The sequence below is a fragment of the Alexandromys fortis genome, unplaced genomic scaffold, assembly GCF_014885135.2.
Source record: "Alexandromys fortis isolate MF-2015 unplaced genomic scaffold, M_Fortis_MF-2015_v1.1 scaffold_225, whole genome shotgun sequence".
Lineage (NCBI taxonomy): Eukaryota > Metazoa > Chordata > Mammalia > Rodentia > Cricetidae > Alexandromys > Alexandromys fortis.
In genome coordinates this window covers 1,757,760-1,770,418 of record NW_026068119.1, presented here as the reverse complement: position 1 = coordinate 1,770,418, position 12,659 = coordinate 1,757,760, and the positions used below count along the sequence as shown (strand labels likewise).

General features: G+C 38.5%; 1 protein-coding gene and 1 pseudogene across 8 annotated transcripts in view; both read left to right on the top strand.

Moving 5' to 3' along the window:
- The window catches only part of F8 (coagulation factor VIII), a 142,382-nt gene that overhangs the window by 33,402 nt on the left and 96,321 nt on the right, over window positions 1–12,659 (top strand). For 6 of the 8 annotated variants that reach the window (XM_050124938.1, XM_050124937.1, XM_050124939.1 and 3 more), the window contains one exon: window positions 2,420–2,632. The exons of 1 other annotated variant lie outside the window; for it this stretch is intronic. In XM_050124938.1, the coding sequence (XP_049980895.1) occupies window positions 2,420–2,632 (213 nt within the window). The remainder of the gene's footprint in view (window positions 1–2,419; window positions 2,633–12,659) is intronic. One more of the 8 variants, XM_050124936.1, reaches the window with a different exon arrangement.
- Window positions 8,097–9,053, top strand: LOC126490209 (40S ribosomal protein S4, X isoform-like; annotated as a pseudogene).

The following is a 12,659-nucleotide window of genomic DNA, read 5'->3' as shown; positions in this document are numbered from 1 at the left end:
CTTTCTGTAAGGCTGGATTTGTGGCTACGTATTGTTTAAATTTGTTTTTATCCTGGAAAATTTTGTTTTCTCCATTTATAGTGAACGAAAGCTTGGCTGCGTATAGTAGTCTTGGCTTGCATCCATGGTCTCTTAGTTTCTGCAGTACATCTATCCAGGACCTTCTGGCTTTCATGGTTTCCATAGAGAAGTCAGGTATAAGTCTGATAGGTTTACCTTTATAAGTAATTTGGTCTTTTTCCTTTGCAGCTCTTAATATTCTTTCTTTATTCTGTATGCTTTGTGTTTTGATTATTATATGGCGAGGGGATTTTTTTTTTTTATCCAGCCTATTCGGTGTTCTGTATGCTTCTTGAACCTTCATAGGTACATCTTTCTTTAGGTTGGGAAAGTTTTCTTCTATAATTTTATTAAATTTATTTTCTGGACCGTTGAGCTGCACTTCTCCTTCTTTTACTCCTATTATTCTTAGGTTTGGTCTTTTTATTGTGTCCCATATTTCCTGAATGTTTTGTGATGAGAATTTGTTGGATTTGCTGTTTTCTTTGATCAGTGCATTTATTTTCTCTATGGTATCTTCAGAATCTGAGATTCTTTCTTCTATCTCTTGTATTCTGTTGGTTATGCTTGTTTCTGTAGTCTCTATTCCTTTACCTAGATTTTCCATGTCCAGCCGGCCCTCTGTTTGTGTTTTCTTCCTTGCCTCCATTTCAGTTTTCAAGTCTTGAACTGTTTCCATTATCTGTTTGATTGTTTTTTCTTGGTTTCCTAGGGTATCATTCACTGATTTATTTAATTCTTCTAACTTTCTGTTATACTTCTCATCCATTTCTATAAGGGCATTTTTACATGCTGTTTAAGGACGTCAATCACTTTCATAAAATCAATTTTTTCTACTTCTTCTTGATTAAGGTGTTCCTGTCCTCCTGTTGTGAGGTCGCTGGGTTCTGGTGGTTTCATGTTGTTCTTCAGATTGTTGGGTGAATTCTTGCATTGGCGCCTGCCCATCTCTTCCTCTGAATGCTCCCCTATGGATCTTCTTTTACAGGATCCTGGAAAATTTTGTTTTCTCCATTTATAGTGAACGAAAGCTTGGCTGCGTATAGTAGTCTTGCCCACTGATGTACCATCCCTGTGATGGCACTCTCCCGTGATGGCTCTCTAGGTGCCCCATTGATGGCTCTCCTGGTGCCGAGATCAGATCTCCGCGCTGGTAGGGTGGCTTGTAAACAAAGTGCCTACCTTGCTTGCTGGAGGCAGGCTATTGAAACAGAGAAATTCCCGCCCACCTGGCTGCCCTCCAGATTTGATCCCAGTGCCCAGACAGGCTGAGCTGGGTGATGTTATTTGTCCAAAGATGGCGGGGAGGCAGAAGTGGGGAGGGTTCTGGATGCACGCTGGGTGAGATAGGAAGAGAGAGGCAGTATGCAGTAGTATAGGCCCTGTAGGAATAGTTCCTTGTCCCAGGCTGCTGCCGCGGGTCAGAAACTCATTCACCCCAGAGATGGTTCTCCGAGTTTACCATTTTTTAACAGTAATTTTGGGCATAAAAATTATGTCCTCTTGCTTTTTTTTAATATAAAGAGAATTTTTATTGACAATGTTGCTGTATTTGGTGTTTTTAATCTTTATGGCTTTACCTTCCACCTCACAAATAAATACATGGAAACTTATTCTTACTTATGAATGTCCAGCCTTAGCTTGTTTCTAGCCAGCTTTTCTAACTTAAATTATCCCATTTCCCTTTAACTACATTTTGCCTCTGGACTTTTAGCTCTTTTTATTCCATATATCTTTCCTTCCTTCATACTCTGCAACTGACTAGGTGGTTGGACCATGGTGTCCTCCGCTTCTCCTTTTCTCATTCCTAGATCTTTCCATTCTTCTATTTATCCTCTCTGCCTGGCAGCCTCACCTCTCCCTCTTTCCTGCCTTGCTTTTGGCCATTCAGCTCTTTATTAGACCAACCAGGTGTTTTAGTTAGGCAAAGTAACACAACTTCACAGAGTTAAACAAATGCAACAAAAAAATGCAATACATCTTTGCATCATTAAACAAATGTTCCACAGCATAAATGAATGTAACAAATCTTAAACTAATATCCCACAAGTTGCTCATCTTTTGGAGGTACAGTGTAATGTTTTGACACAATGTGGTTTAAAACTTAAAAGTTATTTTGTCATATATATATTAAATAGTAATGGTATAGTATATGATGTTTAGTATAGATATATATTGTGGAATATTTAAAACATTGAATATATCTATCTCCTTGAAAATTTTATCATTCTTTATGGTGAGAGCTTTCAAAATCTTGGAAGTCTATTATGTAGACTCTATTATCATCTATGAGTGTAACACGTTTCTGAGTTGACAATAGACACACACAAAAAAATAATTTTATGCCTTCTTCCTTTAGGAGCTGAATATGGAGATCAGACAAGTCAAAGGGAAAAGGAAGATGATAAGGTTTTTCCTGGTGAAAGTCATACATATGTTTGGCAGGTCCTGAAAGAGAATGGTCCAATGGCTTCTGACCCTCCATGTCTCACGTATTCATATCTATCTCATGTAGATCTGGTGAAAGATTTGAATTCAGGCCTCATTGGAGCTTTGCTAGTGTGTAAAGAAGGTAATTAAATTTAAATTCTTTGCTCTGAAAAGGGGGGCCTTCCCCCTGGACATACTCATAGAAAGGATAATAATCCAGTTTTTTAAAGCAATAATATCTATTCTGTGTAATTCAGTGAACTCATTCTATGTAATACAGTGAACTCTAGCTCAAGAACATCTGTGATCTGCAATTAGGTCACTACTTCCAAATAACTGCTTTATTCCACTGAAATCTGTAGGTTATCTCAGCAGGGTTCCTTCTCTCCTTTACTTCTTGAAAACTTTGAATTTTCTTAAAAGTTTCTTGGAGGCAAAGCACATTTGTCTTTGTGATCAGTGACATATTGACTGGTTCAGGTGGTTATTTTGTCAACCAAAGGTGTACACAAATATGAGAAAATATGTATTTACTCATGACATGTTATTCTAATATTGTTTATAGTTTAATAGCATAAACTTATAAAAAGTAAACTTATTATATTTTGATTTTAATTATTTTGTGTGGAGAATCTGCTTAATTTGAGCTTTTTTGTTTTAGTTATGTATTGCTCAATAACTCCATAATTTGGTGGAGCAATAATAATATTATTTCTGATAGTTTTCTTTAGCGCCATGGAATTTGAAACTGTCTTGTGTATGGATATGGATACAATAGTATTATAGTAAAAAATGGTCAGAGCTGAGATTACCTCAAAAGAATTTCATATGTCTTATATCTATGATTGATAGGCTTAACTAAGATAATCTCCACATGGTGTTTTTATTTTTTTTTCTTTTCTTTTTTTTTTTATTGAGAATAAGAAAAAAAAGTTTCCGCCTCCTCCCAGCCTCCCATTTCCCTCCCCCTCCCCCCAATCTTCTCCCCCTCCCCCCTCTCTTCTCCCCCTCCCCCCACTCCTCTCACCCCCCCTCTCCTATCCAAAGAGCAGTCATGGTTCCCTGCCCTGTGGAAAGTCCAAGGTCCTCCCCCCTACGTCCATGTCTAGGAAGGTGAACGTCCAAACTGGCTAGGCTCCCACCAAGCCAGAACATGAAGTAGGATCAAAACCCCTTGTCATTGACCTTGGCTTCTCATCAGTCCTCATTGTTCGCCGTGATCAGAGAGTCCGGTTTTATCCCATGCTGTTTCAGTCACAGTCCAGCTGGCTTTGGTGAGTTCCCAATAGATCAGCCCCACTGTCTCAGTGGGTGGGTGCACCCCCCGTGGTCCTGACATCCTTGCTCGTGTTCTCCCTCCATCTGCTTCTCATTGGGACCTTGGGAGCTCAGTCCAGTGCTCCAGTGTGGGTCTCTGTCTCTATCTCCATCCATCACCAGATGAAGGTTCTATGGTGATATGAAAGATATTCGTCAGTAATGCTATAGGATAGGGTCAGTTCAGGTTCCCTATCCTCAGCTTCCCAAGGGACTAACTGGGGACATCGCCTTGGGCTCCTGGGAGCCACTCTAGGTTCAAGTCTCTTGCCAACACTAAGGTGGCTCTTTTAACTAAGATATGTGCTTCCCTGCTCCCCTATCCGACCTTCCTTTATCCCAATCTTCCTGTTTCCCCAAGTTCCCCCAATCCTCCCCTTCTTACTTTTCTCTCCCTGTCCCCCCTTATCCCCAACCCACCCCACCCCCAAGATCCCAATTTTGTCCCCGGCAATTTTATCTACTTCCCTTAGCCAAGAGGATAACTATATGTTTTTTCTTGGGTTCACCTTCTTCTTTAGCTTCTTTAGGTTCACCAGGTATACACTCCGTGACCTTTATTTATGGCTAGAAACCAATTATGAGTGAATACATCCCATGTTCATCTTTTTGGGTCTGGGTTACCTCGCTCAGGATAGTGTTTTCTATTTCCATCCATTTGCATGCAAAATTCGAGAAGTCATTGTTTTTTACCGCAGCATAATACTCTAATGTGTATATATTCCACACTTTCTTCATCCATTCTTCCATTGAAGGGCATCTAGGTTGTTTCCAGGTTCTGGCTATTACAAATAATGCTGCTATGAACATAGTTGAACAAATGCTTTTGTCATATGATAGGGCATCTCTTGGGTATATTCCCAAGAGTGGTATTGCTGGGTCCAGGGGTAGGTTGATCCCGAATTTCCTGAGAAACCGAAACACTGATTTCCAAAGTGGTTGCACAAGATTGCATTCCCACCAGCAATGGATGAGGGTACCCCTTCCTCCACAGCCTCTCCAGCAAAGGCTATCATCGGTGCTTTTGATTTTAGCCATTCTGACAGGTGTGAGATGATATCTCAAAGTTGTTTTGATTTGCATTTCCCTGATTGCTAATGAGGTTGAGCATGACCTTAGGTGTCTTTTGGCCATTTGAACTTCTTCTTTTGAGAATTCTCTGTTCAGTTCAGTGCCCCATTTTTTAATTGGGTTAATTAGCATTTTAGAGTCTAGTTTCTTGAGTTCTCTATATATTTTGGAGATCAGACCTTTGTCTGTTGCGGGGTTGGTGAAGATCTTCTCCCAGTCAGTAGGTTGCCTTTTTGTCTTAGTGACAGTGTCCTTTGCTTTACAGAAGCTTCTCAGCTTTAGTAGGTCCCATTTATTCAATGTTGTCCTTAGTGTCTGTGCTGCTGGGGTTATACTTAAGAAGCGATCTCCTGTGCCCATCTGTTGTAGGGTACTTCCCACTTTCTCTTCTATCAGGTTCAGTGTGTTCGGACTGATATTGAGGTCTTTGATCCATTTGGACTTGAGTTTTGTGCAAGGTGATAGATATGGGTCTAATTTCAATCTTCTACAGGTTGACATCCAGTTGTGCCAGCACCATTTGTTGAAGATGCTTTCTTTCTTCCATTGTATACTTTTAGCTCCTTTGTCGAAAATGAGGTGTTCATAGGTTTGGGGATTAAATTCCGGGTCTTCTATGCGATTCCATTGGTCGACTTCTCTGTTTTTATGCCAATACCACACTGTTTTCATTACTGTAGCTCTGTGATAGAGTTTGAAGTCAGGGATGGTAATGCCTCCAGAAGATCCTTTATTGTATAGGATTGTTTTGGCTATCCTGGGTTTTTTATTTTTCCATATAAAATTGATTATTGTCCTCTCAAGATCCGTGAAGAATTTTGATGGGACCTTGATAGGAATTGCATTGAATCTATAAATTGCCTTTGGTAGAATTGCCATTTTTACTATGTTGATCCTCCCAATCCAAGAGCAAGGGAGGTCCTTCCATTTTCTGATATCCTCATCAATTTCTTTCTTCAATGCTTTAAAGTTCTTGTCAAATAGATCTTTCACTTCCTTGGTTAGAGTTACCCCGAGATATTTTATGCTGTTTGTGGCTATTGTGAAAGGTGAAGCTTCTCTGATTTCCCTCTCTGCTTCCATATCCTTTGTGTATAAGAAGGCGACTGATTTTTTGGAGTTGATCTTGTATCCTGCCACATTACTAAAGGTATTTATCAGCTGTAAACACATGGTGTTTTTAGAGTAAGCAATACACCCTTGTATTTTATATGGTCCAGACATTTTATATGGTCTCAAAAAAGAGTTCACTGGAAAGATGCATTACGTTTCTAATCACTTCTTTTTCATTCTGTTATGTCATACCACTAAAGCTGGTCCATAGGACTCCATATTTTTATGGGGGATGAACAAAGAATCTGGGAACATACTGTTTTTGAATAATAATGAATGTGTTTCAGAAAAGGGGGAGAAGACTATAGTGTATAATTACTTCATTTAGAAACTTGACCTTTCTTATTTTGAGTTCAGTTTCATAGCCACAATTAATAACAAAGCCCATAATGTGTTATTTGTGTGATGTAAATAATGATGACACATATAACATACAAGTAAGTTTACAAGCAAATAGTTTGACAGAATTAAATTATCACTAGAGGTCTAGTTCTGGATAAGATGGAGTAAACACATTTTGCTCTTTGCCTTTGACTACATTCAGTTATTTGATAAAAAATTGATAAAAATTACAACCTAACTCTTTGAAACTTCTAAAAGTAAATAAAACACTTTACAGATAAGGGAGAACACCAGAATTCAAAGGACCAGCAAATTCATAGTCCTTTTTTTTCCTTGTAGGATTATATAACCTGTATTAAAGCATAGCTTGAAACTTGGCAATGAATACTGTGCTTCCAGGAACTGGAAAGGTATCTTTTAGTGCTCAGAGGACGGGGAGAAATAACTGTTTTTAGTCATTTCCTCCATTCTTTCATGCACCAACTCCAGCTATGTCCATGGCAGAGACAATGGCTGGCAACAGAAGCCTACAGGAACCAAAATCAAAAAACAAGGATCTGGTTAAGATGTAACAGTTGACACCTTCTGATTAAGGAACCAAAAAGAGATAGCTCTGAAAAATAAAAAGATTAGAAAAACAACCCCCATACCTTCTCCCTTCACCATCTCTTTCTAGTCCCCTTTCTCAACATATCTTTTTTGCTTCTGCTTTCATACACACACATATATTACACACACACACACACACCCAAAAGACAAAAAACTTGCAATATTTGCTTTTCTGAGTCTGGCTTATTTCCAGGAGCATCCATCTTCTTGCTGATGACATAATTTTATTCTTTTTCTTTGTGGCTGAATAAAACTCAAATGTGTATATATACCACAAAAAAGAAATAATAAAGGAGAGATTTCACACCCATAAAGGTATGCAAAAGAATTTGAATTTTCCTCCAACTAGCATATAACTCATGTAAATGACAGTGAAAACTTAAATATGCATTTTAATATCTCAAAGAAGCAATAAAATATTATATGATGCTATATAATAAAGTTAAAATAGAGAAATTAAGATGTTAAAATAAGACATAAAAGGAGAGAAACAAAAATGCAAGAAAAAACATAAAAAGATGATAAATTTATATCTAAACATAAGTAATTGTATGAGATGTAAATTATCTAAATACATTAAGACCAGAAACTATCACACTGTACATAAAAAGCATTAACTGCTTTTATATTTTGTTTCCAAGAAACACATTTCAATAACAATAGCATAGGTTGCAAGCACAAGGATGGGAAAAAGACATACAAAGTAAACATGAATATAGAGAAAATTAGAATACTGTGAATACTTATGGAAGAGGTGTACTGCCATAAGTATAAATATAAAGATCTATGCAATAAAATGAGAGTTCAAAAATAACTAACTAGAATGGGCAATAAACTGATTAAAAGAAAAAAAGCAGGAAGAAAGGGAAAGAGGGAGGGAGGGAAGGAGGAAAGGAAAAAAAGTCTCTCAACTAGCAATAGAAAGGTACTTCTCAATCTGAAATCTTAAGACAAAACCCTCCAGGTTAAACCAGTAGTGATGGTATATGTCTATAATCCCAGAATTCAGGAGTTGGAGGCAGGAAAATCAGGAATTGATGGCATCCTTGTTACATAGCAAATTGAAGGCCAGCCTGAGATACTTGAGCCTTATCTCAAAAATAAAATTTTAGAAGATCAACAAGGGTTCACCAGAGGAAGGCGAGTCTCTTTCTGTTCCCAGCGCAGCAATGGCTCGTGGTCCCAAGAAACATCTGAAGCGTGTAGCAGCTCCAAAGCATTGGATGCTGGATAAACTAACTAACCGGCGTGTTTGCGCCTCGTCCGTCCACTGGCCCTCACAAGCTGATCATTTTCCTGAGGAACAGGCTTAAGTATGCCCTGACTGGCGATGAAGTGAAGATGATCTGCATGCAGCGCTTCATTAAGATTGGTGGCAAACTCAGGACAGATATGACCTACCCTGCTGGGTTTATGGATGTCATCAGTATTGACAAGACTGGAGAGAACTTCCGTCTGATCTATGACACCAAGGGTCGTTTTGCCGTTCATCGTATTACACCTGAGGAGGCCAAGTACAAGTTGTGCAAAGTGAGAAAGATCTTTGTGGACACAAAAGGACTCCCACATCTGGTGACCCATGATGCTCGCACTATTCGCTACCCTGATCCCCTCATCAAGGTGAATGACACCATTCAGACTGATTTGGATACGGGCAAAATAGCCGACTTCATCAAGTTTGACACTGATAACCTGTGTATGGTGACTGGGGTGCTAACTTGGGAAGAATTGGTGTGATCACCAACAGAGAGAGACATCCCGGCTCTTTTTTTTTTTTTTTTTTTTGGTTTTTCGAGACAGGGTTTCTCTGTGGTTTTGGTTCCTGTCCTGGAACTAGCTCTTATAGACCAGGCTGGTCTCGAACTCACAGAGATCCGCCTGCCTCTGTCTCCCGAGTGCTGGGATTAAAGGCGTGGGCCACCATCGCCCGTAATCCCGGCTCTTTTGATGTGGTCTATGTGAAAGATGCCAATGGCAACAGTTTTGCCACCCGGCTTTCCAACATTTTTGTTATTGGCAAGGGTAACAAACCATGGATTTCTCTCCCCTGAGGAAAAGGAATTGCTGAAGAGAGAGACAAGAGGCTAGCGGCCAAACAGAGCAGTGGGTGAGACGATCTCTAAGAGACATGCTGGAGACCTATTTGTACTCTTGCTAACAAGCCTTTCTAGGCAACGTGCTAGATTAAACAGCATGATGAAAACAAAACAAAACAAAACAAAAATGATCAAAAGATCCTACGGTTAATCTCACAGTGATGAAAAACTAAGTGCTTTCGCACTAAGACTTGGAACAAGGCTCTTTAACTACTTTTATTTGATATAGCATTGACAATCTTGCCTATGATAATATAAGATTAAAAAGCATAGATTGCATTATTATTGTCCCTATTTACATAAAACATAATTGGTTATGTATAAAAATCCCAGAGAACTTTTAAATAAAATTCCTATAAATAACAAAGTTGGAAAGGCTTGCAGAACTCAAGATTAACAAATAAAAATCAGTTGTACTCCACATACCATCAAAGAATAATTAGAAATACATTTTTTACTATGATTGATTTTACTGAGCTATACATTTTTCTATGCTCCCCTCCCTTTCTCTCCCCTCCCCTTTTACCCTCTCCTCTTGTCAGAAATTCTGTCCTGCCTGGTCCTGCAGCCCTTCAGTACCAAAGAAACACACACACAGGCCTACATTAATTATAAACTGATTGGCATATTAGCTCAGGCTTCTTATTAACTCTTACATCTTAAATTAGCCCATAATCCTTGTATGTGTTAGCCACGTGGCTCAGTACCTTTTATCAATGAGGCATTCTCATCTTGCTTCCTTTGCATTAGGATGATGATTGCAGACTGAAGCTTTCCTCTTCCTACAATTCTGTTCTGGTCACTCCACCTCTACTTCCTGCCTGGCTACTGGCCAATCAGCATTTTATTTAACAACTGACAAACCTTTACAGGGTGCAAGACCATTGTCTCACAGCACTCTTCTATGGTCCCCATGCTTCCAATTTACTCAGAAGATCTTGTCTTTTTCTACTTTCCATGTGCATTATTAGATCCGTGCATGTCTCTCTTAGGGTCCTCTTTGTTGTCTAGGTTCTCTGGGATTGTGAATTATAGGCTGGTAGAAATACATTTTTAAACACATTTTTAAACAAAATATGTACAGTTGCTTGCAAAATTAAAACTACAAAATGTAGGTGAAAGAAATCAAAGAAGACTTAAGTGGTGAAATACACTAAGCTCATAGATGTGCTAATTAGTTTTTTGTTAGCTTGGTGTGAAGTAGTCATATGAGAAAGGGAACCTCATTTGAGAAAATGCCTTCTTAAGGTTGGCCTGTAGGGCATTTTTGTAATGATTGTTATGAGAGAACACAGTTAACTGTGAGTGGTACCATCACTAGCAAGTAGTCCTGGGTGCTATGGAAAAGCAGGCTGGACAAAGTAAGGATGGAGAGCAAGCCAGTAAGTAGTGTTCTTCCATGCTTCCTGCTTCGGTTTCTGTATCAAGGTTTCCACCTTGAGCTCCTGCCCTGACTTTCTTCAATGATGGACTACAACTGTAAGCTGAACACCCTAATTTACTTTTGGTGTTTATCACAACAATAAAAAGCAAACTGTAACAGCGAGCTACAAGATTCAACACAGTAAAGATATCTGTTCCCACCAATGTACACATTTAATGTAATACCAGTCAGACTTCAAGTATAGCTTTTGTTAATGTACACAAATTTAATTTAAAATTTCTGTAGAAGGTCAGTTGCTAAATTAAACATATTTTACAAAAGAATAGAATTTATTAATTACTCTACCCTAATTTATAGCTTACTATACAGCTGAACTATTATTGCACATTCCTCAGAAGTTAATGAAACAGGATAGACAGGCCAGTAGATCCACAAAAGACTGATTTGGTGTAAATACAATCAATGGAGAAAGGGTAATTTCTTCTACAAATGGTGTTAGAATAACTGGGCATTCATATGCAAAAATGAATCACAACCTAAATTATACTCCTTATAAAATAGTAACTCAAAACAGATTAAAGTCTTAAAATGTAATATGTAATAACTTAAAATTTTTAGGAAACCTAATAGGAAATATCATTGTTGGGGAGCCAATTTTAGACCTTTCTCTTTTCCCCAAATTGGCTCCAAAAGCTATTAAAAGTCACACTAAAAAGAAAACATGAAAGTGGAAGAGGGACTTGTTGGAAGGAAAACAGACAGAGAATGAGATGAGGGAGTGGTGGTTAAAAATAACTAATATTCCTATACATGTATGAAACTGCCAACAAATTGAAAAAATGTGAGTGTATAAACTGGACTGTGTCAAAATAAATAACTTTGTAATATACTGTTAAGAGAATGAGGGAGAAAGCCAGGCACAGTGACACATCTGTACCCATGTACAAATGTATACACACACATACACAAACATATATTGAAGCCAGGCAGTGGTGGTGCATGCGTTTAATCCCAGCACTCAGGAGGCAAAGGCAGGTGGATCTCTGTGAGTTCGAGGCCAGCCTGATCTACAGAGTGAGTTCCAAGATAGGCTCTAAAACTACACAGAGAAACCCTGCCTCGAACCCTTCCCCCCCAAAAAAGCTATATGAATAAATGTTTAAAATATAAGTTTAGTTATTTTTTTACCCATAACTTTTATTCATTTGCAATTACATAAGTATAAAGTTACAAGAGAAATAGAAGATTCCTACATTAATTGTCCAGATACACATGTCATTAACAAATTTTCTGCTGTGAAATCTATCTGTCTGTCTATCTATCTATCTATCTATCTATCTATCTATCTATCTATCTATCTCCATGTGTTTTATTTGGGCTTGTATTTTTGTATTTAAAATTCCATTTTCTAGGAATTCAGGTTTTTTTTTAATTTTACAAAAGTAATGATTTAGAAGAAATTGGAAGTTTGCATAAATTCTTGTTAAGTTTCAAGCCCAGGACAAATGGCTGAGGTACCTATTTAACATATCAAACAGGACCTGGCCTCCAAGTTTTCCCAGCATCTCTCAGTCTCTACCTTTTACAAGGTATGGCTTGCATACCCTACCCTTTACCCTAAATTCTCCAGGCCAGGGTCTGGGCTGCCCTTCCCCAAGAGGCTCTTTCCAATGTAATCCAGACATTTTGGTTACTTGGCCCTTTTGGACCTTTAGTCTCCTGGCTGCTGCATCTGGTTCTCCTCCCGCCTCTATCACGTGGTTCATCTCAGTTTGGTCATGTCCATTAATGACTCTCTCGGATGTCCCTACCTCTGAGGCCTATGCTCTCCCACATGTCTATAATAAACTTTCTTCTCCAACATACACAGGAATATTCATGTCCTTTCCTTTCCTTTTCTTTTGTTTTTCATTTAATAACCATATTTTTCATTTTAGAAACATCACTTTAAAAGACCTTACACCAAAGAACATTACAGCAAAGTTAACCTTAGTCAAAGGACTTCATTTTTTTATGCTCAAATGGTTTGTTATGAAATGGCTCCTCCTTGTGGCAATTTTCAACAAAGGCATTTTAATTTTTTTTTAAATATAATTTTTTTATTGAAAAAAAAAAGATTTCCGCCTCCTCCCCGCCTCCCATTTCCCTCCCCGTCTCCCTTTTCCCCCTTCCTCCCTCTCCTCTCCCCCTCCCCCCACTCCTCTCCCCCTCCCTCTCCAGTCTGAGGGGCAGTCAGG